Source organism: Aspergillus karnatakaensis (genome assembly GCF_047715665.1).
Source record: "Aspergillus karnatakaensis strain CBS 102800 unplaced genomic scaffold BJY04scaffold_15, whole genome shotgun sequence".
Taxonomy (NCBI): domain Eukaryota; kingdom Fungi; phylum Ascomycota; class Eurotiomycetes; order Eurotiales; family Aspergillaceae; genus Aspergillus; species Aspergillus karnatakaensis.
In genome coordinates, this window is record NW_027395727.1 from 428242 (window position 1) to 448705 (window position 20464).

At 50.7% G+C, this 20464-nt stretch overlaps 4 protein-coding genes across 4 annotated transcripts; 3 read left to right on the plus strand and 1 right to left on the minus strand.

Annotated features, from left to right (window-relative positions):
- The first annotated feature begins 237 nt into the window (after nucleotides 1-237).
- Nucleotides 238-3923, plus strand: BJY04DRAFT_185298 (vacuolar protein sorting protein DigA). Its single transcript, XM_073710742.1, has 2 exons — nucleotides 238-540; nucleotides 610-3923. The coding sequence occupies exons 1-2, from the start codon at nucleotides 330-332 to the stop codon at nucleotides 3207-3209; spliced, it is 2811 nt and encodes a 936-aa protein (XP_073573113.1). The 5' UTR covers nucleotides 238-329; the 3' UTR covers nucleotides 3210-3923.
- Nucleotides 3924-8590: 4667 nt separating this feature from the next.
- BJY04DRAFT_185302 (putative serine/threonine protein kinase) lies at nucleotides 8591-11922 on the plus strand. The gene has a single exon (XM_073710743.1). The coding sequence runs from the start codon at nucleotides 9221-9223 to the stop codon at nucleotides 11171-11173; it is 1953 nt and encodes a 650-aa protein (XP_073573114.1). The 5' UTR covers nucleotides 8591-9220; the 3' UTR covers nucleotides 11174-11922.
- Nucleotides 11923-11965: 43 nt separating this feature from the next.
- BJY04DRAFT_226713 (uncharacterized protein) lies at nucleotides 11966-17769 on the plus strand (the record flags this gene model as incomplete). The annotated part of the gene is made up of 6 exons (XM_073718476.1): nucleotides 11966-14826; nucleotides 15138-15338; nucleotides 15410-15503; nucleotides 16391-16636; nucleotides 16697-16909; nucleotides 16960-17769. Exons 1-6 carry the CDS (start codon nucleotides 12263-12265, stop codon nucleotides 17767-17769), a joined length of 4128 nt encoding a protein of 1375 aa, XP_073573115.1. The 5' UTR covers nucleotides 11966-12262.
- Nucleotides 17770-17912: 143 nt separating this feature from the next.
- BJY04DRAFT_185306 (ribosome biogenesis GTPase LSG1) lies at nucleotides 17913-20263 on the minus strand. Its single transcript, XM_073710744.1, has one exon. It carries the CDS (start codon nucleotides 20091-20093, stop codon nucleotides 18126-18128), a length of 1968 nt encoding a protein of 655 aa, XP_073573116.1. The 5' UTR covers nucleotides 20094-20263; the 3' UTR covers nucleotides 17913-18125.
- Between the last annotated feature and the right edge of the window lie 201 nt (nucleotides 20264-20464).

Consider the following 20464-nt stretch of genomic DNA (forward strand, 5'->3'; position numbering starts at 1 on the left):
GGTCGCCTTTTGTATGTTACGATTGACGATTGTCATGGATATAGATCAATGAAATCCCTAAGCTTCGGAAAATTCACTGTGATTAGGCTGTCCATGTAGTTAGCAAAAGGTGGTTGAGTCAATTGATGCGGGCACTGTAAAGGCGTCGATCACGTGGGATGCATCTGGTGCCTCAGGCCTGAACAGCTAGACTTCTCCGCAGGCGGAGCTCCAAACCCCATCGTCATCACCGTAGCCCAACTCTGTGTCCCATGGCTCATTTACTGGTCCTTGCTTTCAATCAAACATACCGGGAATGATCTAGGATCTGCCAGTACGATCTGCGCATCATGGCGCTGGAGTCGCCCAGCGGATATGCCGCTCACAGCAACCTGATCGAACCTCCGGATTCACTGATGTTCGAGGTCAAGCATGTTGAGCTTCAATTTCCCCTCGCAGCCGACTTCGTGGCGGCGCAGGTAGCTGATAACGTTCTCATTCTGGCACTATCAACTGGTCGCATTCTACGATTTGATCTGGACAATCCAGACCATATTGATGGTAATAATCCCCAGAGTACGGGCGAGCAGCGTTCCGTGAGGATGGTCTAGAAGCTAATAATGTGTGTAGACGTGGACCTTCCGAAGAAGTCTTCGGAAATAGGAGTGATACGTCGAATGTTCCTGGACCCTTCCGCATCCCATCTAATCATAGCTACGACCTTGGGCGAAAACTACTACCTCCACACGCAGTCAAAACAACCGAAGCCATTGTCACGACTGAAGGGACTTCTGATCGAAAGTGTTGCGTGGAACCCATCGCTACCGACAGCCTCTACACGAGAAATACTACTGGGTACAACCGACGGTCAGGTGTGGGAAATCTATATCGAGCCCTCTACCGAATTCTATCGACGCGAGGAACGATACGCTAGCTCGATTTACAGGACACAGGATGCGTCGCCTGTGACGGGCGTCTGGGTGGAGTCAGTACCGGCGAAACCCGATCAGAGACGAGTATTTGTGGCTACACATGCGAGGTTGCTGTCCTTTCTGGGTCGAGCTGGGAGATCAGGTAGAGAAGGGGGGGGGGCCATATACGCCGACCTGCTGCAACGTGAAACCCCTGCCATCAAGGAGAGCGAACGACCGTCTGGATCTGCACCGTCGAGCCTAGCTATCTCGCCTCCCGGTTCCCATGCTCACCATGCGGACGGTCTCCCGGATCATGAGTTTGCGTGGCTGAGCTCCGAAGGAATATGCCATGGTCCGCTTCCGTACTCCTCAGAGAAATTGGATCACCCGTTTGAGGATGCGAGGTTGCTTCCGCGGTCGATCTTTCCAGCCACTGAATCCGCTCGTGGGGGTAAGAAAATGATACAAAACCCGATTACCGCCATGACCTTATCTGAATGGCACATTCTAGCCCTTGTTGAGGGTAAAGTGGTTGCTGTGAATCGCATGAATGACGAGATTGTTTTCGATCAAGAGGTCCTTGAGCCAGGCCAGAGTGCCCTAGGTCTCGTGACAGACTCGATGAAACACACGTACTGGTTGTTCACGAGTCAAGACATCTATGAGATATGTGTACAGGACGAGGATAGGGATGTTTGGAAAATTTTCTTACAACAACAAAAATTTGAGCAAGCCCTCCAGTATGCTCATACGAGCTCTCAGAAGGACTCTATTGCTACTGCTTCGGGTGATTTTCTTGCCAGCAAAGGTCGCTTCCTTGAAGCGGCGGCCACCTGGGGCAAGAGTAGCAAAGGATTTGAAGAAGTTTGCCTCACACTAATCAAGCGTGGTCAGCACGACGCTCTTCGGAAGTATCTGCTCTCTCAGCTATCGGTTTACAAGAAATCGTCCTCCATGCAACGGATTATGGTCGCGAGTTGGCTTATAGAAGTATTCATGACCAAGTTAAACTCTCTGGATGACAACATCACCACAAAAGCGGAACTTGCGGAGGGAGCAAGCACTCAGGACATCAAGGACCAGCTTAAGGTTGTCCGAACTGATTTCCAAGAGTTTGTGACAAAGTACAAGTCCGACTTGGATCAGAGGACAGTCTACGACATCATCAGCAGTCACGGCCGTGAAAAGGAGCTGCTGTTCTTTGCCACTGTAATCAACGACCACAACTATGTTCTGTCGTACTGGATTCAGAGAGAAAACTGGCCGGAAGCCCTTAATGTTTTGCAAAGACAGAGCGAGCCGGAGGTGTTTTACAAGCATAGCAGTGTCCTGATGACCCATGCAGCAACCGGTCTGGTGGACATACTAATGCGGCAGACCAACCTTGAGCCTGAGAAGCTCATACCCGCCCTGCTAAACTATAACAATACTCTAAACGTGCCCTTGAATCAGAACCAAGCGGTGCGGTACCTCAACTTTATCATTGTCAATCACCCAAGACCATCAGCCGCGGTGCATAACACGCTCATCTCAATACATGCTTCAAGCCGCTCCTCGTCTGAAGCAGGACTCCTTACTTATCTTCAGTCTCAGCCATCCTCTCCGCCTCCTTACGACGCGGACTTTGCACTTCGTCTGTGTATTCAGCACGAACGGGTCCAATCATGCATCCATATCTACAGCGCCATGGGGCAATATCTCCAGGCTGTCGAATTGGCCCTATCGCATGAAGACATAGAGATGGCAGCCATTATTGCTGACCGGCCCGAGGGCAACAATAAGCTTCGAAAGAAACTCTGGCTTCTTGTTGCCGAGAAGAGGATCCGGCAGCCAGGTACAGGCATCAAAGACGCCATCGAATTTCTGCGAAGATGCGAGCTCCTCCGGATTGAAGACCTCATCCCGTTCTTCCCGGACTTCGTGGTAATTGACGACTTCAAAGACGAGATCTGTAGCGCACTAGAAGACTACTCCCGACACATCGATGCGCTGCGACAGGAAATGGACAATTCCGCGCAAACAGCGCGACAGATCCGAAATGAAATCAGCGCACTAGACACACGGTACGCCATTGTTGAACCCGGCGAGAAGTGCTGGATCTGCTCGCTCCCAGTGCTTAGCCGGCAATTCTTCGTCTTCCCATGCCAACACGCGTTTCATAGCGACTGCCTGGGACGTGAAGTGCTTGAGGGCGCGGGAGGGAAGAAGAAGTACATCCGAGATCTACAGTTACAGCTGAACGAAGGTGCCATCACCGCGTCACGGCGAGAAGAGATCGTGAAGGAACTAGACGGGTTAATAGCGGAGGCCTGGTGAGTAAAGTACCGTTCTCTCTCATTAGGAATAATGAAGAGCTAACAATCTGCAGTATCCTATGCGGCGACCATGCAATTAAACAAATCGACAAACCATTTGTAACAGCATCCGACAATTTAGACGAATGGGCTCTATGAGTTCAATGTCTAGCGCTCTGGGCTCTAGAAAGGAGATACAAGAGCCTTTGTTGGAATCAACCCTATCCGAAATGTACCCTCTACAACTAACTATATAGCATCACTACTTCTCTATACCCCCTTCGGCCACTACCCCCTACTCCGTGTAAATAGACAAGCACTGATTTTACAATGCCAACCTTCCTCGGCTTACCCTCCTAACTATCTCTTAAGCACATCTACCCCAGTAATAACCCGCCTACGTTGCACAGAAACTCAACGAACCTAATCGACCACCCGTTATGCACCCTTGTATCAACATGGATGACCCAGAAACGAGGTGGCTGAAACCTCATACGTTGCAACAATGCAATGGATGCATAGACACTGCCACCTTGCACGGAAGCTCTGCTGAGTCTGCTGCCGCCCGGAGATCCTGGAGCTTGGTGGTTACTCGATCATCGTACTACCCTACCCTAAGACCGTAAGTTATGGGATGTGGCGGGATCTAGACTCTACTCTGGTCTTTTCTTTCCTTCCTCCTGTCTGTGTTTCGATCTGTCTGTCCAACGGCACTTGAAAGGAGGCCTTTGATAGTTTGTGAAGGGTATAAGTAGATTCTGATTTTTAGTTATCCTGACTATATATATTTCCATCCACCCCACCAGCATACATAGTATACGTCGCGTGAGCATAGCCCAACCCCGATAGAAAGGCATCGCTAGCTCAACCGCAAAGCTGACGACGATCATCAAGATGGCGTGATTTCTATCCGCCATCTGCAACAAAGGTGAGTTTAGGAGTTACGTGATGGTGTGATGCTGACGACGACAGGCCGCGGATTGGGCTGTTCTCTGGCGTTGTGTCATGCTGTGTCGGGGATGGCGTTGAGCCGATTCCGTGATAACGATTGCTATGTTTTGAGTGGTCGAGAGATTTCCTGGGGTCTGTAGTACGGCGTACTACGATAGCTATAGGGCTTTTTAGTATGGGAGCTAGGCGATAAGGCATTATTGTTGCTGACGGGGGTGTTGTTATTGTTGTTCTTCATGTTGATGTCAGTGGTGGTGTTTGTTTGTTGATGGGCCAGCCCCAGATTGAAACATTGGCATTGAGCGCTGCCTGCATTTTTCGGGCGGATGTGCAGGTTCCGATGCAGTGTCAAACGGAGGATATTTTGTACTTGCTGCGCCGGGCCTTTGTTCAGCATTAAGCTGCAATGGCATGCAACATGTTGGCGCGATTACAAGCTTGTCTATTTAGTATTTACTGAGCTATGTGGAGGGCCTGTTCTGCATGCTAATCTGGGGAGGGGGAGGCGGGACCTTGACAGTTCGAGTAGCAATGGCAACTGGCCTGAATCGAATTGAACTGCATCGAATATTCTGGATATAGACTCTGAAGAATTTGACTCTCCTCTCTACTCCGGTAGGGCGCATGCATCGGGGTCTCATGCTTCTCGTTATCATCAAGGGTTGGAGCGAATCAATGAGTTCATCGTGATCTCAGCCGAGAGCCCTTTCCCCTCTTCTCACTGATAAGGGATTCAAAACCCCCTTGCTGATGATTCAACGACAAACATTGAGGGAATATGATAAGTCAATCGTTCACGGGAGGCAGCCTGTTGCCTGAGTAGCAATGAAGAGCAATGGAGTGGCTGGTGGCAAATTCCACTGACCTGCCACTGGTTCTCGCGGAGCGGTTAATCCTCCGTTGACAGAAGACTGGAGGAAATGATGCATGGACCCGACCGGCCGAATGAACGGGCCATTAAAATTGCAGTGCATGTACTATTGAATGGGCGGGCTAAGATGTCAATAGTACAGTACAGACTGGAGTACATCATCTGATGTACCCCATATTCTCCCTCACCACAGAGCATGTGGATGCTTGCCGGAAATAGGCAGACCGGAGGTCATATTGAAGGAAAAAGAAAAGACATCAAGGAGGGGGAATCCACAGTCCTGAGTCGATCTCGCTCCTCCATTCTTCGTGGTGGGGTTGGGGATCGGTTGGGGAAGGCAGACTTGGGGAGGCATGAAAGGAAACTTAATCCTCACGAGATCAATCTGGGGTTCCTCTCGAGAGAGTTCAAACTTCACAGGACCAAAGGTACTCTCGCGTTGGGATTCCCCGGAGTATCGCTAAACGGAGCATTGGAGATGGACTCAAAAATTCGCCCGGGCGTCAGGTGGCCCGCAATCCGGGGAATATCTTCCAGTAGGCCATCGTTTCAAATTCAACCAAGCCTTCGCGCCTGTGAAGATCGTGCGGGGTAAGCGAGCAGCCGATGTTGTGATCAGTTCAATCAATAGTCTGACTTTCAGCAATGGGAACTCGAAGTCACGATCGGGCCTGGTTTCCTCAAAGGGACTCTGGAATCTGGATACTGTGGTATCTGACGGAAGATGTTTCCTGTCCCTGTAGCGGCTGCCCTTTCGTTTCAACTGCTTTGTATTGAGGGGTTGTCCTGACGATCGAAACGAAGATCAACGACATCAACCAGCGAAACTGCGTCGAGCACCATAGTAGGAGGTTGGGCTTTGAATGGTGAAGACGAAAAGAAGGTCTTCGAGTAGTAGAAAGTGGTGTGGTGTGTCCATACACCAGAGGCGCATCACACGATGGCGGGAGTCAACTTGGAAAGTTAGCCGTCGATTCCAACTGCTGTTACTGCTCTGCCAGGAGATTGGCACCAGCTCTGAAAACTCGGTAGGCTACTGCATGCACGTCCCCAGAAAGGGCCTTTTCTTTCTTGGAAGAACGACACAGGTGGTTTGAGACACGCAAGTTTAACTGCACTGCTGAACCTTACCACCACACAAACAGAGCGGTCAGGACGGCACTAACGTGCAGCTCACCGCCAACTGGCCTATCTTCAGGACTTGGGTAGGAAAAGGGATGCGCCCTGCAGCCGGGGTGCAGTCTCTGCATCTCATGCCGGCCGGAAAGAAGCCCTCCCAGCCACAGGTCTGCCGCTCGAGGACTTTGCATGATGCGATGAAGCGGCAACTGGAACAGCGGTAACAAGAGTCAGCTACGGAGTACAGCATTGGCTCGATCTCGGGATCCCTTTTGCCGCTGTTGGAAGGCGAATCGCCGGTATCGAATATGGCAACATAGGGGAAACCATGGCTCATTCTGCTCGGTGCTGAGACAGTCTCAAGCTTGATCATCCAGAACACCCCAGACAATTCGAGACGTGGACGCATTTAGAACGCCCTCTCTTTTGGCATCATCTCCACCTTATTGGCTTGCAGCCTGAGGCCCACATTAGCGCCTGTGCTGCAGGCCTAAAGAGGACTAGCAGCAAAATCAGCAAAAAACATGGAATTGGCTGTCCATAACCATGACTCCATCTTTCTGCCATGCTTCAGGCACCCGAGGATGGAGAAATTGCGAATCTTGCTCATCGTACTCATCATGCACTCCTCACCAGGTGGAGTTCGTCAAGCCAGCACGATTGAAAATCCCGATTTTGAGTAATAACTAATAACAATAACGACCGCCGTGTCGGAGGTTGATTGATGGATCCTGGCTCTTGTCTGGACCTGCAGCAGCTCGGCCTTAGTCCAATTCTGGGGACAACGCTGCCCTGTGCCCAGTCTCGCATCCCTGTCTTCGAACAGATTACTGGTTCGTCGGCTTGTTCTTACTGCGGTTGTTCCTTTGTGCTGCCGTATCAGATGAATGATTCAGTTGTCTCAACTCACAGACCGTTATCTTTGTACTAGTACTTCTATAACTACTGTAGAGTTCAAGGGATAAACATCTCTATTCGAAACTGTCTTGTTGACAATTGATGACCCCGCATAACCTTACGAACCTTAAAAGGAGTTGAGGTCGATCACGAAGCCCAGGAGCAAGAGTCGTCATGCCTGCAATGATCTGAAACATTGGTTGTAGTTTGTTAATTGTAATCAATGGTGATGAGGAATGATCTAGGCACACCCCATTCTTGATTTCCTCCTGAGTCACATTTCACTGAAAGGTGGTCCTCTCCACAGACACGTAGAGAAAGGTGAGAGATGAACCAGAAAGCAGCAACCGTGTCTTCTGATGACTGATGACGATGCCACGATGGTGAAATCCACCAACACCGGCCGTCGTCTTCCTCTTCTGCCGAATTCCACCATCTGGCATTGCATAATCAGGGGGGGGTGTGGGGCAGTTCCCGGATGCAGCGATAGCGGCCTGCCAATATCCAATCAAAAAGAGCTCATGGATGGAGTCCTCTGAGGATCACACGTACAATTGGCGGTTGACGCTAGCCTTGGTAATCTTACGGGTATTTTATGAGCAAGGCCTCAGAGATCCTTGAAGAAAGTGGTAAATGACGGTCATGGTCCCCTCCCCAACCCAACGTTCTTCGTGCTTCTTTCGCCCCCCCTCAGCCCAGTAGCCTATCAGTGAATCATTCCCCCAACTCTCTCGAGTACCTCCTTATCCATCCATCTCCATCTCCATCCGCCAGCTGCCATCCGATCCGTCTCCTATCTATCGTTCCTACCTCCTCTTCTTCCTACCTACTACTTCCTCATCTCTCATTTCCTCCATCCCGCTTTCTCTTCTCTTCATCCCGTCCTCGCCCTCACCGACTTCTTTCGTCCGTCTCTCTCGCCCTCTCCCTCCTTCGCCTCTTGACCTTACCGTCATCTCTCCGCTACCGCTCCCGCTACCGCTACCTCGCTCTCCCGTATCACCACCTCGTCACAACAAACCAAACAGTCCTCTTCAGCGCCGAAACTAGATCAGATCGTGATTTTGCTTTCGAGATCGTGTGTACTTGCTGGTTTACTTCTACCTACCTTTCCATTGTCGCCCGAACGTGTCTTGTTTCTCGAGCCTTCGACCGACCACAGTGACTCATCACGGTCCACCACCTCAGAACGGCTTTCTGGGACCCAGGAATTGTCGCTGACCTTCTCAAAAGACGTGCTACGCTTCGCAAACCTAAATTTTCAAGGGTTGAGGTCTCTGTTGTACAGAAATCGAGTCGATATCGAGCTTACTGAGCTGTCCGCTGGGCGCTGGGCGCTGTTCGCAACCTGGGCCGGCTACTGGTACTTGGTTCTTCATTCCGCCGAGGCATCGAAGACCCTTTGCCAGTGTCCAGAGGCTCAGATTGAGTATATAGCATCAACCTAGTGGGACCGCCGCTACTATCGACCCTGGGGCAATCTATGACTAGTGTCTAGCTGCTCCTCTTTCTGAGTCACGACCAGTCCGACCTTCAACCTGGTGTTCGAAGGCCATTTATAACGAGCCGTCTTCTGTTTTCCTTTTTTATACAATCTATATTGCGGTTACGATATTACGCAGCGTTTTTCATCCATCTCATCTCTATCAATCCGTGCTCCTCACGGTCGTCGTCTTTCCGGTTCGGACACTCTTTCGTCAACCACTCTACTATCCTTACATCGAACTTTAGCTGTCAATATTGGAACGACATACCAATGACACTATAACGGTCTCTACATTTTCCTTGCGTCATTAACCCCTCCTGGGTTCGTTCCGATCTGCGCTTCGCGCTGTCTCACTATCTCTCGATTCCTTTACTCGTTCAAACAAATCTTCGACACTTCAACTATTTATATGAGACCTTGTGTTTCTTGTTCAATATCATCTCTTTCCACATTTCCTTTTCTCTTGGGTTCTCGGCGGTGAAGTCTATTTGGAACTGCGGGCCGACACTACACATTTGATCAGCCTTCGATTACGTCTCATTGGTCTTGTCAGACGTCTGTTCCTGCATCCCAGCGCGATTATAGAGCTCTTGTCTCATTTTCTGGGCCCTGCCGTTTCTTCGTCTTCGCCATCAACCTCGTTTTGTCTTCGGACCACGACAGTCAGATCTCTGGAAGATTACCGTCACTGTCTGATTAATACCTAGTCATGGAGTCTCTGAAGAACAGTTTTATCCCAGGCCAACTGTTGGATGGACGCTTTCGCACCGTGGCTCCTCTCAACCATGGCTCGTTTGGAATGGTCTTCCTGGCAAACGATATTCAGACCGGCCGCGATGTTGCAATCAAGTGCATGATGAAGTCGTCGCCGAATGAGTCGTGGACTCCGTCTGGCGATGGCCGCTTTGAGGAACTCGATTGCCACCAGCGCCTTGCCTATCACCCGAATATCGTCAATCTTGTGCATCACTTTGAAACAACGACTCATTTATACCTTGTTTTGGAGTATTGTGCCAATGGTGATCTCTATGAAGCCATCCGACTCAATCGCGGTCCGCTTGAGACGGAGCATGTTCGCGAATTCATGCTTCAGCTGGTTAGTGCCGTCGAGTTCATGCATGCCAATGGCCTGTATCACCGAGACATCAAGCCAGAGAACATCTTCCTCACTCAGGATGGTGCCATGAAGCTCGGCGACCTGGGTCTTGCAACCCGTGAGCCGTGGTGCTACGAAGCCTGTGTTGGGAGTGATCGCTACATGGCTCCAGAACAATATGATCCGGCCAACAATGGGTATTCTCCCGCCAAAGCTGACGTTTGGGCAATCGGCATTTGCCTTCTCAACGTTCTCTTTGCACGAAACCCATTTGCTACACCAACTGAATCCGACATTCTGTTTGCCGACTATGTGAGGGATCGACAGTCTCTCTTCGACATCTTCCCGAACATGTCTCAGGACACTTTTGAGATTCTGAGGATAACTTTGGCTATCGACCCTGAGAGGCGGTCGCTGTCCGGTCTTCGAGAGGCACTTGACCGAGCTGTATCATTCACGACAGACGATGAAGCTCTTGATGAGTTCTGTACTGATGAGCGGGAAGTTGTACCTGCAAGTGCCAACCGCGAGCCTCTCAGAACCCCTTCAATTCAAAGCCCCCACATCAGTCAAGGCGATTCATTCCCATGGGCGAAAGCTCTTCAGTCCAGTCCACCGCAGGCTATTCGACAGTTGTCCGTCATTCCCGACAACGAGAGTTATTCGGAAGATCTCTTTCCGCCTTCCGAAACCGCAGGTACCTCTTGGTTCTCCGTTCATCAAACACCATCTATGGCATCGGTTTTGGAGTCTGCTCTTGGTGACTCGTATCATTCTACTGCTTTCCCTAGGATTACAAAAGCTGCTCCTCGTTATCCACCTCTATCTGACCCTGTTACTATCACTGGGTCTCTGCCCAGCCAGGCAGCCAAGCCTATACCATCTCTATCCATGGTATTTGGGCGGAACAACAAGAGTGATCAGATCTCCAAGAGCTGGAGTGATCTTTGGGAGGAAGAAGAGTCTGAAGCGGAGGATGCCGCTCTGGAGCAACGGCGCGAACAGAACTCACGAAGCTGGAGCCACGAGAGCCTTGCAGACGACGCAAGCAGTTCTCTGACAATGGGTCTGCGTGAAGCCCGCAGCACTTCGATTCTCAACGCTCGCACTCCACCTTCGCGTCCTCCTGTTTCCAAGCGCCGCGAGTCCTTGGATAAGCTGACCGATAGTGAGAACGTCGCTGTCTCCCCCAAAGCGATCCATTCGACAATCAAAGCCTCCCCTAAGAAGTCTAGCATGGATAAGTGGGCTGCTTTAGGTGACAAGAGGCGAAATTTCAAGCCCTCGGAGATTTCGTTTGAGTCTAAACGTTTCCCAAACAACATGACTTGGCGAAAGGACTGGGGCTTGGGATCCTCTGGATTCGATTATGGGTCATGGGTGAAGAAAGAAACAGTTGTTTCACAAGACCGCCGCCGCCGCCAATTCCTCCACAAGGAGTGGCGACGTGATTCTTTGGAGACGCCCAAACCGGCCAAAGCCAAGCCTATCAATAATCTCGACTACCACGGCAGCGTGGATGAGGATCTCGACCTTGTGGGTGGATGGCATGATCTTCATCTGTAAGCGATTGCCAGCCTCAGTTTTCGTCCTGTTCGTCTGCAACACCCGTGTCTTGTTCGACTCGGCCGCACAAGGTCCGAAAAGAAACCATTATACCTTTTACCTTTTTGATATCTCCGATTTCCATCTCAATATCGTCATGCGCAGAAAACCCGGTGTCTCGTCACCTTTATATCACATTTCTCTTTTTTAACTCTATAGAGCATATCTTTGTGAGGCACACAAGCGTGTATTCAGTTTTACTTTCCACTCCTGTATAATACGTGGCGAAACATTTGAAAAAAGTGGCATCTGGAGGGATTGTTTGAGATTAACCTTTTCTTTTCTTCATTTCACTTCGGACATGTTCTTCTCAACACGGGTTCAACATCACGGGTCGGCAGACGATTCTGGGACGAAATTGACGGACTCACCGTTATCTCATCTCCAGAAAGAAAGAAAGAAATTACGGGAAAAGCAATGTTTATTGATTCTACCCAGAAGGACATGGTCCTGGTCTGGCATTGGACTGGCTTCATGTACTTTAGTTACTAGGGCAGTTGGATGGGTAGTCATGGAGGATATAATCCAAAAGTGATCTCGTACTTGGTTTGCACAGTAGAGAACTTACGTAGTTAGTTCTTCGGCGATCTGCGAAGTAGGTTGAGACTCATGAGTAGAACTGCCCAAGTTAACTCGCATGTAGGGTTGGCATTTTGCCGCAGCGAATTTGAGCGGTGAAGCCCTAATGGAATCTCGCTATCTTCATCTCCAATGGATCGTCCTGACCTTGCTTGTCCTCTTCTGGCCTCGATTCAATTATTCACTCCTTTGATGTATTATATTCTATATTCCTGTATATTATAATAAACACGCTCTTCGCTTTATTTATCATTTCATTCCCCCTCCTCATTTCTCCAGAGTTCCCGGCCTAGAGCTAAAGGTGGCCAGTCCCCACAAAAGCTGACGATACCTAAGGGTTTGCCGCGCAGTCCCACCCATTCTGACGGTCTAGTTTCGACTTTCGATGCGCTGTCCAAGAAGATAAACTACCTTTCAAATTCGCAAATGATGACCCGCGCGATGGTACCTGGCTGAACGAGCAATAAGACGATGCTGCTTTCTCGGTGGTTCACCACAAGCTGGGTTTCTTGGGTGGCATGTGCTTTGGTTACGATTCCGATAACTGGCGGTGAAAGTCAACACAGTGTTTGTCCAGCTAGAAATCCGAGAGAAATCGAAGCCGGGATCTTGCAATGGCCTACCTGCATCGAAACACGATGGCAGCGGAAATCGAATGGAGATTTTACCCCAACAACGGCACCCACACCAACACTTACACATACACCCCAGGGCTCGCAAAGAGTCACTAGCGAGACGAGCACCGAGACGGCTTCGACGGAACCAGAAACAGCGCCATCGCCTGGCCGTGAATCGGAGCAAGAACTTGATACCGACTCGCCGCTCGATAATGCAAACTTTCTTTCCTTCGAAGATTGGAAAAAACAAAATCTTGCCAAGGCAGGGCAGTCAGCGGAGGATGTTGGGGGAAATCGGCGGGTAGGGGCAGGGAAAGACCGCCAAAGGCCCACCGGGATAAATAACGCTCTCGACTCTCTTGGTGACGATACGGAGATAGAGCTTGACTTCGTTGGCTTTGGGACTGATGCCTCAGAAGCTGCGAAGACTGCCACCGCATGGGGAAACCAGGTCCATCCAGGCGGCGAGAATGGAGCACAGGTAGCTTCCGATATAGGTCGAGGGACAGCGGATCTACCAGGACAGGGCGTTCCTTCTGCAGGCTCAAAGGATGCTGGTACTACTTGCAAGGAGCGATTTAACTATGCGTCATTTGACTGCGCCGCGACAGTGCTCAAGACAAACCCTCAAGCTAAGGGCTCGTCCGCTGTCTTGATTGAAAACAAGGACAGTTACATGCTAAACGAATGCCGTGCAAATAATAAGTTTTTGATCTTAGAGCTTTGTGATGATATCTTGGTGGACACGGTTGTTCTCGCCAACTATGAATTCTTCAGCTCGATCTTTCATACCTTTCGAGTCAGCGTCGCCGATCGGTATCCCGCGAAGCCGGATCAATGGAAAGAGCTTGGAGTCTACGAGGCGAGAAATACTCGCGAAATTCAGGCCTTCCCGGTCACAAATCCCCTTATCTGGGCTCGGTATCTACGCATTGAGTTTCTGACTCATTATGGAAACGAGTTTTATTGCCCGCTCAGTCTCATTCGTGTTCATGGAACTACGATGCTGGAAGAGTACAAACACGACGGAGAGGCGGCTAATCGGGCTGAAGAGCTGGATGAAAAAGTGCCAGAACCAGCTCCGGAGGCAGAAGCCGTGACAGACACCGGTCCTTCACCTCTACAGTCGCCCGCTATCGATTATGAAGCCCCTGGGATACGCCCAATTACTCCAGCAACAAGCCCGAATTTTACAAGCGCGATCGAATTACTCTTGCTGGGAGCAAGGCTGGAGATGTGTGGTGTTCAGGATGCGCCGGCGGAACCTACCGAAGCTGCCGGCTCTATATCTCCCAAGGCCGCACAGAATCCATCTGGCACAGCAACTCCTTCTACAGGGGACGCATCAGGTATCGGAGGAGAAAAGGAGATCTCGTCAGAGGCTGGCGACTTGAGTGTCTCAGGCTTCGCAGATGCAAGCGCTCGTCCTCTATCAGATAGTGTCCCTACTACTGCCCCATTGGACCCATCATCTGACAATGCGACATCTGATACAGACATACGTCCCACCGCTCTTTCCAAAGAGGAGCAGGGTGCCGAGAATATACGAACAACAACAACACAGCCGCCGTCGGCTAATCCTACGACACAGGAGTCATTCTTCAAGTCCGTTAACAAACGCCTGCAGATGCTAGAGTCGAACTCCAGTCTGTCCCTGCAGTATATTGAGGAACAGTCACGAATTCTACGGGATGCATTTGCGAAAGTTGAAAGACGGCAGCTAACGAAGACGTCAACTTTCCTGGAGAATCTGAATGGGACGGTTGTCAATGAGCTGAAGCAGTTTCGCGAACAATATGATCAGGTGTGGAAGAGTGTAGCGCTGGAGTTTGAACATCAGCGAATCCAGTACCATATGGAGATACACTCCCTCAGCGCACAGTTAGGGGTGCTCGCAGACGAAATAGTGTTTCAGAAGCGGGTAGCGGTGATCCAGAGCATCGTGGTTCTCTTCTGCTTTGGCCTTGTGCTATTCACTCGCGGCACAGCTGGTGGATATATTGACCTTCCGAGTGTGCAAAGCATGGTCTCCCGTTCATATAGTCTTCGACCCTCCTCGCCTATATTTGGGTCTTTACCAGGAAGTCCAGGAAGTCCAGGTTCAACGCGGCCCACCTCATCTTACCACAAGTCTGGCCATAGACGACACCTTTCAGACGACTCCCAAGGCGGATCACTCAGTCCGACTGTTGCATATGCGCCTCCCACTCCAACTTCGGATGACTCGAGCGTCAGACCGGATGTGCAAGAGCCTACCCCATCAGCGTCGGGGCACGCCAGATCCATATCGGACGTTCCACCGCCTTTGGTCCGGTCTAGTAGTAGTCCACCAGATTTAAACGGCGAGAATGAAGGAGCAGACGAGGAAGTGCGTGGTGGGCTGGAATCTGAATCGGAATGCTCTGACTCGGAGGGCCAGTGATACGTGCCTCGGGTGAAGCAGGATACGACCGGATGTAAACTAGTACAACAAGGCTAGCAGCTTGAGCATAGTAATGAGACCATGACAGAATGCTTTATGAAACATGTGACGATCAGCGACAGAGAATAGCAATGTCATGATGAGGGTGAGGATGAGGATTAGGATCAGGATCAGAGATCCATGACGGTTGGGCATGGATGAAAGCGGGTTGTGGTTGCCATGACAACAATCGATGTGGACTTTTCTCTTTTTTCCTGACGTTCGCCCTCTCTGTCAGTCAAACACTTCTCTCTCTTGAACATCACAGTTCTCAAATATCTTCTTTTCTCTCATCTGAAAAGAAATCCCTCTTTCCTCCTACGAAAATGGAATCCACACCCCTTGCCGACCGCTCACCCAACACCCATCTCTCCACTTCCAACGAGCAAGACCTCAAGAGCGCAAACAAGATGAACTCCATGGATTACCACCGCCAGGTCCTCCAGGGAAAGATTGAGGACCAGGACAAGTAGGTTCTCTCCGCAGAAAACAGATTAGTATGCGTAATGTTAGAAGGATGGGGATACTAACTTAGGACAGACAACAAGCAAGCTACGTCTCTCCGTCCGACGACATCATGAGCCCCTGCTCGAAGAAACTGAGCGACCTCAAGGGCAAGCGCTTCAAGAAGTATGTTCTGTCATGACTAGCTAATCTCCGCTCGTCATGTATGCTAACAGTGCTGCTTTTCCAGCGCCGGCAAACCCCAATCACTATTCGCCAAACTGGGCAAGAAGAACTTTGAACAATCATCCGCAGAGCAAGCCCGTAATGCTACCGAAAATGCTCTTTGAGTGAGGCTTGCAAGATAATGATGATGGCTGTTCTTTTGTTCTTTTGATTGATATGTCCGGTTGGCGCAGGTCGCGGGAGTTGATTTTCGGTCATTCTTGTCATACGTATCTTGGGATGGTCGGGCATGGTTGGGATTGGATTTGCTTATTGATATCTTTGAATTGCTTTACTCCGAGATATGGGATTGGTATTGGATGAATTGGGGTTTATGCTCTTGTTTTGTTGTATGCTCCGACTGTTGATGGTCATCGATCGGGGTTCTGGCCGAGGGCCTTTTTTCCATCACGTCCACAAACATGCGACGTCGGTTTTTTAATGACTAGATGCAAATGATTGGCTACGCTGCATTGTATGGCATGATCAAAATAGTAAAGGGCTCCAGTAGAGTTGCCGGCGAGGCGAGAGGACTGACTGGCTGAGGCAGCCGAACTGGACCTCGGCTTCTCCGCAACTTTCGATCTGGAGCTCGGTCTGGAGAGCTCATCCTTCGTCTCTTTTTATTCTTCTGGCCCCCTCTTCCCTTCTCACTCTTTCCTCTCCTCTCGATTGTCTCATCTCAATTCTCCGTCATCATGTCTGCCTCCGCTAGAATTCCGCCCATCGCCCAACCCTTCGTCAGCGATCGGGCCAAGAAGACCCTTGACTTGGTACGTGTCTCCCCACACTCCTGCCCCGGTTTAGCCCCCACTTTTACTCAGAACACATGTCTAATTGATTGTTGTATAGGTCGAGGAGTTTGTGGAGAAAGAATGTATCCCCGCTGAAGCGCTCTTCTCAGCTCAACTCGGCCAGGGCGAGCAACGATGGAAGACAAACCCCGCAATCATGGAAGAGCTCAAGGTCAAGGCCCGCAAGATTGGTCTCTGGAACATGTTTCTCCCCAAAAATCACTTCTCACAGGGTGCTGGCTTCACCAATCTTGAGTATGGTTTGATGGCGGAGTACCTGGGCAAGAGCAAGGTTGCTAGCGAGGTGTGTTTCCCCGCATTGGTCTCTAGTCAGGGCAAGTTGCTAACATGTGCTGGAACATAGGCCACGAACAACGCCGCCCCGGATACTGGTAACATGGAGGTTCTGGCCAAGTATGGCAACGACGAACAGAAGGCACAGTGGCTTACACCCTTGCTGGACGGCAAGATCCGGTCTGCCTTCCTCATGACTGAGCCGGACATCGCTTCGAGCGATGCTACCAACATTCAGCTTGACATTCGCCGTGAAGGGAATGAATATGTTCTGAACGGATCGGTACGCGATGCATTCCAAACATACCCTAGACTGATAGCTAACGATCCTAGAAATGGTGGTCCTCCGGCGCCGGTGACCCCCGCTGCCAAATCTACCTTGTCATGGGCAAGACCGACGCCCGCAACCCAGATCCCTACAAACAACAGTCCGTTATCCTCGTCCCCGCCTCCGCCAAAGGAATCACTATCCACCGTATGCTCAGCGTCTACGGATACGATGATGCCCCCCACGGCCACGGCCACATCACATTCGAAAACGTCCGCGTGCCCCTCTCGGCCATGGTCCTCGGCGAGGGCCGCGGCTTCGAGATCATCCAAGGCCGTCTTGGCCCCGGCCGCATCCACCACGCCATGCGCACCATTGGCGCCGCTGAGCGCGCCATCGACTGGCTCATTGCCCGCATCAACGATGACCGCAAGAAGCCCTTCGGCCAGCCTCTCTCCTCCCATGGCGTCATCCTCGAGTGGCTCGCCAAATCCCGTATCGAGATCGACTCTGCGCGGTTGATTGTCCTCAACGCCGCAATTAAGATCGATCAGGGTAGCGCCAAGTCAGCCCTCAAGGAGATCGCTCAGGCGAAGGTTCTTGTGCCGCAGGCTGCGCTGACGGTCATCGATCGCGCAGTGCAGGCTTATGGCGCTGCCGGTGTGAGCCAGGATACGCCGCTAGCGAATCTGTGGGCGTTGATCCGGACATTGAGGATTGCAGATGGACCTGATGAGGTGCACCTGCAGCAGTTGGGTAAGAGGGAGAACAAGACAAGAAAGGACGAAGTGGCCAAGCGGCTGAGGTGGCAGACTGAGCAGAGTGATAGCCTATTGACCGCAAATGGCTTCCCAAAGACGAAGAGTAGTCTTTAGATAGATTCATCTTTGTCTTTCCTAGCTTTATTTTTATGATATGAAGTTGTTTTGTTTTATGTCGTCGTGGATATATCAGATGCATGTCCTGGGTTGGAAAATGGAGATCTACTTAGTGTGATCAGATTTCGTATATACCATTTGAATAACCATAGCCATAACCATAACAGAGACCACCTAATGTAGCCTAGTCAATCGTGAAGGTATTATTACCAAAGACGCCATCTAAACCCATTGTCATCGTAATCGACATGAAGCATAAAAGCAGAAGACAAAAGAAAAACAATATGAGAGCGAGTATATGCAATGCTTTTCCTACTCGCCAGCGAGCCAACCCTGAATCTTTGAAACCACAATCAATAGTCATCTCCTCCGGACAAGTTCTTCCCCTTCTTCTGGTTCTTATGCTTGACCTTGAAGTGCTTCTTTGAGCTACCCTTGACCTCGGAAACGTCAACTCCGCGCTCCAACGCAACCATAATCCTCTCCTTACGCCCTGAGAGCGGTTTCCGAATTTCCTGACCCTGCTCTGTGTACTTGGAGTTGAAGGGCATTGTGAGGCGACCGCCGGAGGAGTCGCCTCCCGGGCCAAAGAAGCCCTTATCGACATTTTGTGATTTGAGACCTTGCACGGGTGTCTTGGAAGACTGGTTGAGGGCCGCGGCAGCAAGCATCGCCTGGCGTCGCGGGGGAAGATGAGCCCAGTCGTAGAGGTCTTTGTTGAATTCGGCAGCGTCGATTGAGTCTTCGGGGTCAGCGTCGGGGTCGGATTCTGAGATGGTTGCTGGTGGAGGGTGGCAGAAGAGGAGCTTTCCGTTCACGTAGTCCTTCAAGACATAACGAGCGGCGCGCGATTCGTCAGGTTGGCCTTGGCCTGTTGTGGCGAAACCGCGAGCGCGGGCGTAGGCACGAAGGATGTCATGGGCCGTTGGGACGCCAGTGCCACCTTCTTCAAGCGGGCGCGTCCTGATAGTAATACCGTATACATCTTCAAGGAAGTGTTTAGGGATGCGTTGGGCGACGAGGCCAGCAGGGCCGGTAAATTCGCGTTGTTGATCGATAGGGAGAACACCGTTGACAACGAGCTCGGCTTTTGTTGAGGCGAAATTGGGGAAAACGAGACCCGGGCAATCGCAAAGCATAATCTCAGGGGAGAGGTAGAGGGTTTGGAAGTGCTTGGTTTTACCAGGTGTTGACGAAACAGACACCTTCTTAGCTCCGAGAAGAGCGTTGATTGTGCTGGACTTTCCGACGTTAGGGTAGCCGACGAGACCAATGATCGTCTTCCTTGGTGACTTGGGTTCGCCATCGTCGTCCTCCTCCTCCACAGCGTCTGGGGCGTTCGAGAGAAACAGCTCTTCCAGCTCGTCCACATCCAAAATGTTGGTTCGCTTGGGGGATACAGATTGGCTGGCAAGCTCCACGCCACCGTCTGCTTCCTTCTCACCTGAGTCTTGAATCTTCAGCTCTTCGGTCTCCTCCGCCAACGACTCAGTCTCCTCAGCATCACTGTCATCCTCACTTTCTTTCTCACGAGCTTCGTTGGCCTCTTTGGCAAGCTGTGCAGAGAAGAAGCGAAAGTCGATCTGGTGGCGCACGAAGTAGTCCGCCCACATCTCACGTTGTTTCTCGGTTAACATATCGGCCTTGTTCACAAGCAGCAAGTTTCGCTTCTTAGGGTTGAGTTCCTTCACGTAAAGTTCGAGATCCTCCGAGCGGAAGAGCAGGGGATTACGGGCGTCGACGATCTGCACAACGATATCTGATCGCTCAACGACTCGCCACAGCTGACGCCAAACTTCAAGATTTCGCTCAAAGGGTGTCATCAGCAAATCGTTGTTCTCCTGGAGCTCAGCCAGCCCGCGACGCCAGTCCATGAAACTCTCACGTTCCATAGTATCGAGCTCGTTCCTTGTGGTAGTCTTATCCCAGTGCGGACGGCGAGGAACAGTCAGTCGACCCTTGTTCTTCTTGTGTTTACGGATCGCTGATTTCTCTTCGGCGGCGGAAAGTAGGTATGGATTCTTCTGGTCGGTATGAATAATCTGAACGTTGTTCATCTTTTCGGCCGTGAAGTCGGTGCCAGCCAGCTCGGCGGTGGTCAGGAACTCGTCAAGGGCTGCTTGTTCAGTGATACTGCGCATCTTGACCCAGGAAGCCTCCTTGGCGGAGTTGGTGATGTAAGTCTCGCCGTTCATATCTTTGCGAGCAATACCGGCATTATGCGAGGCCTTCTTCATGTTAGAGGCCTTGCCTTTGCCAAAACGATCGTTCATGAGGCTCTGGCCGAGCCCCACGGAGTTCTTAGATTTAGCCAACACCATCTTGAACTGATCTGTATGATGGATGTGGGAAGTGAAGATGTGAAGAAAGTTGGATTTCTAATGAAGTTTTGCCTGCCAGAAAAAAACCCCGCGGACCGATGGCTGACTCATCATCTACTCTCTTATCTGTCTCTGCCACTCCAGGTAGTGAGACTCAAGGGCAAGCGACCTATGGTCAAAGTCTTCTCCTTGACCACTGAGATCTATAATATTCTTATCATAAGCAGATTTACGTTCTTGCACCCATATCTTGTGTTGTTCCTGTTATCATTCATGGAGGGGCTGTAACACGTGACCCACCACCGCCCGCAATTTTTGGGATAGCCTCAACTTTTTTATCTCCGCCTGAAACTTTTTGTCCGATAACATCT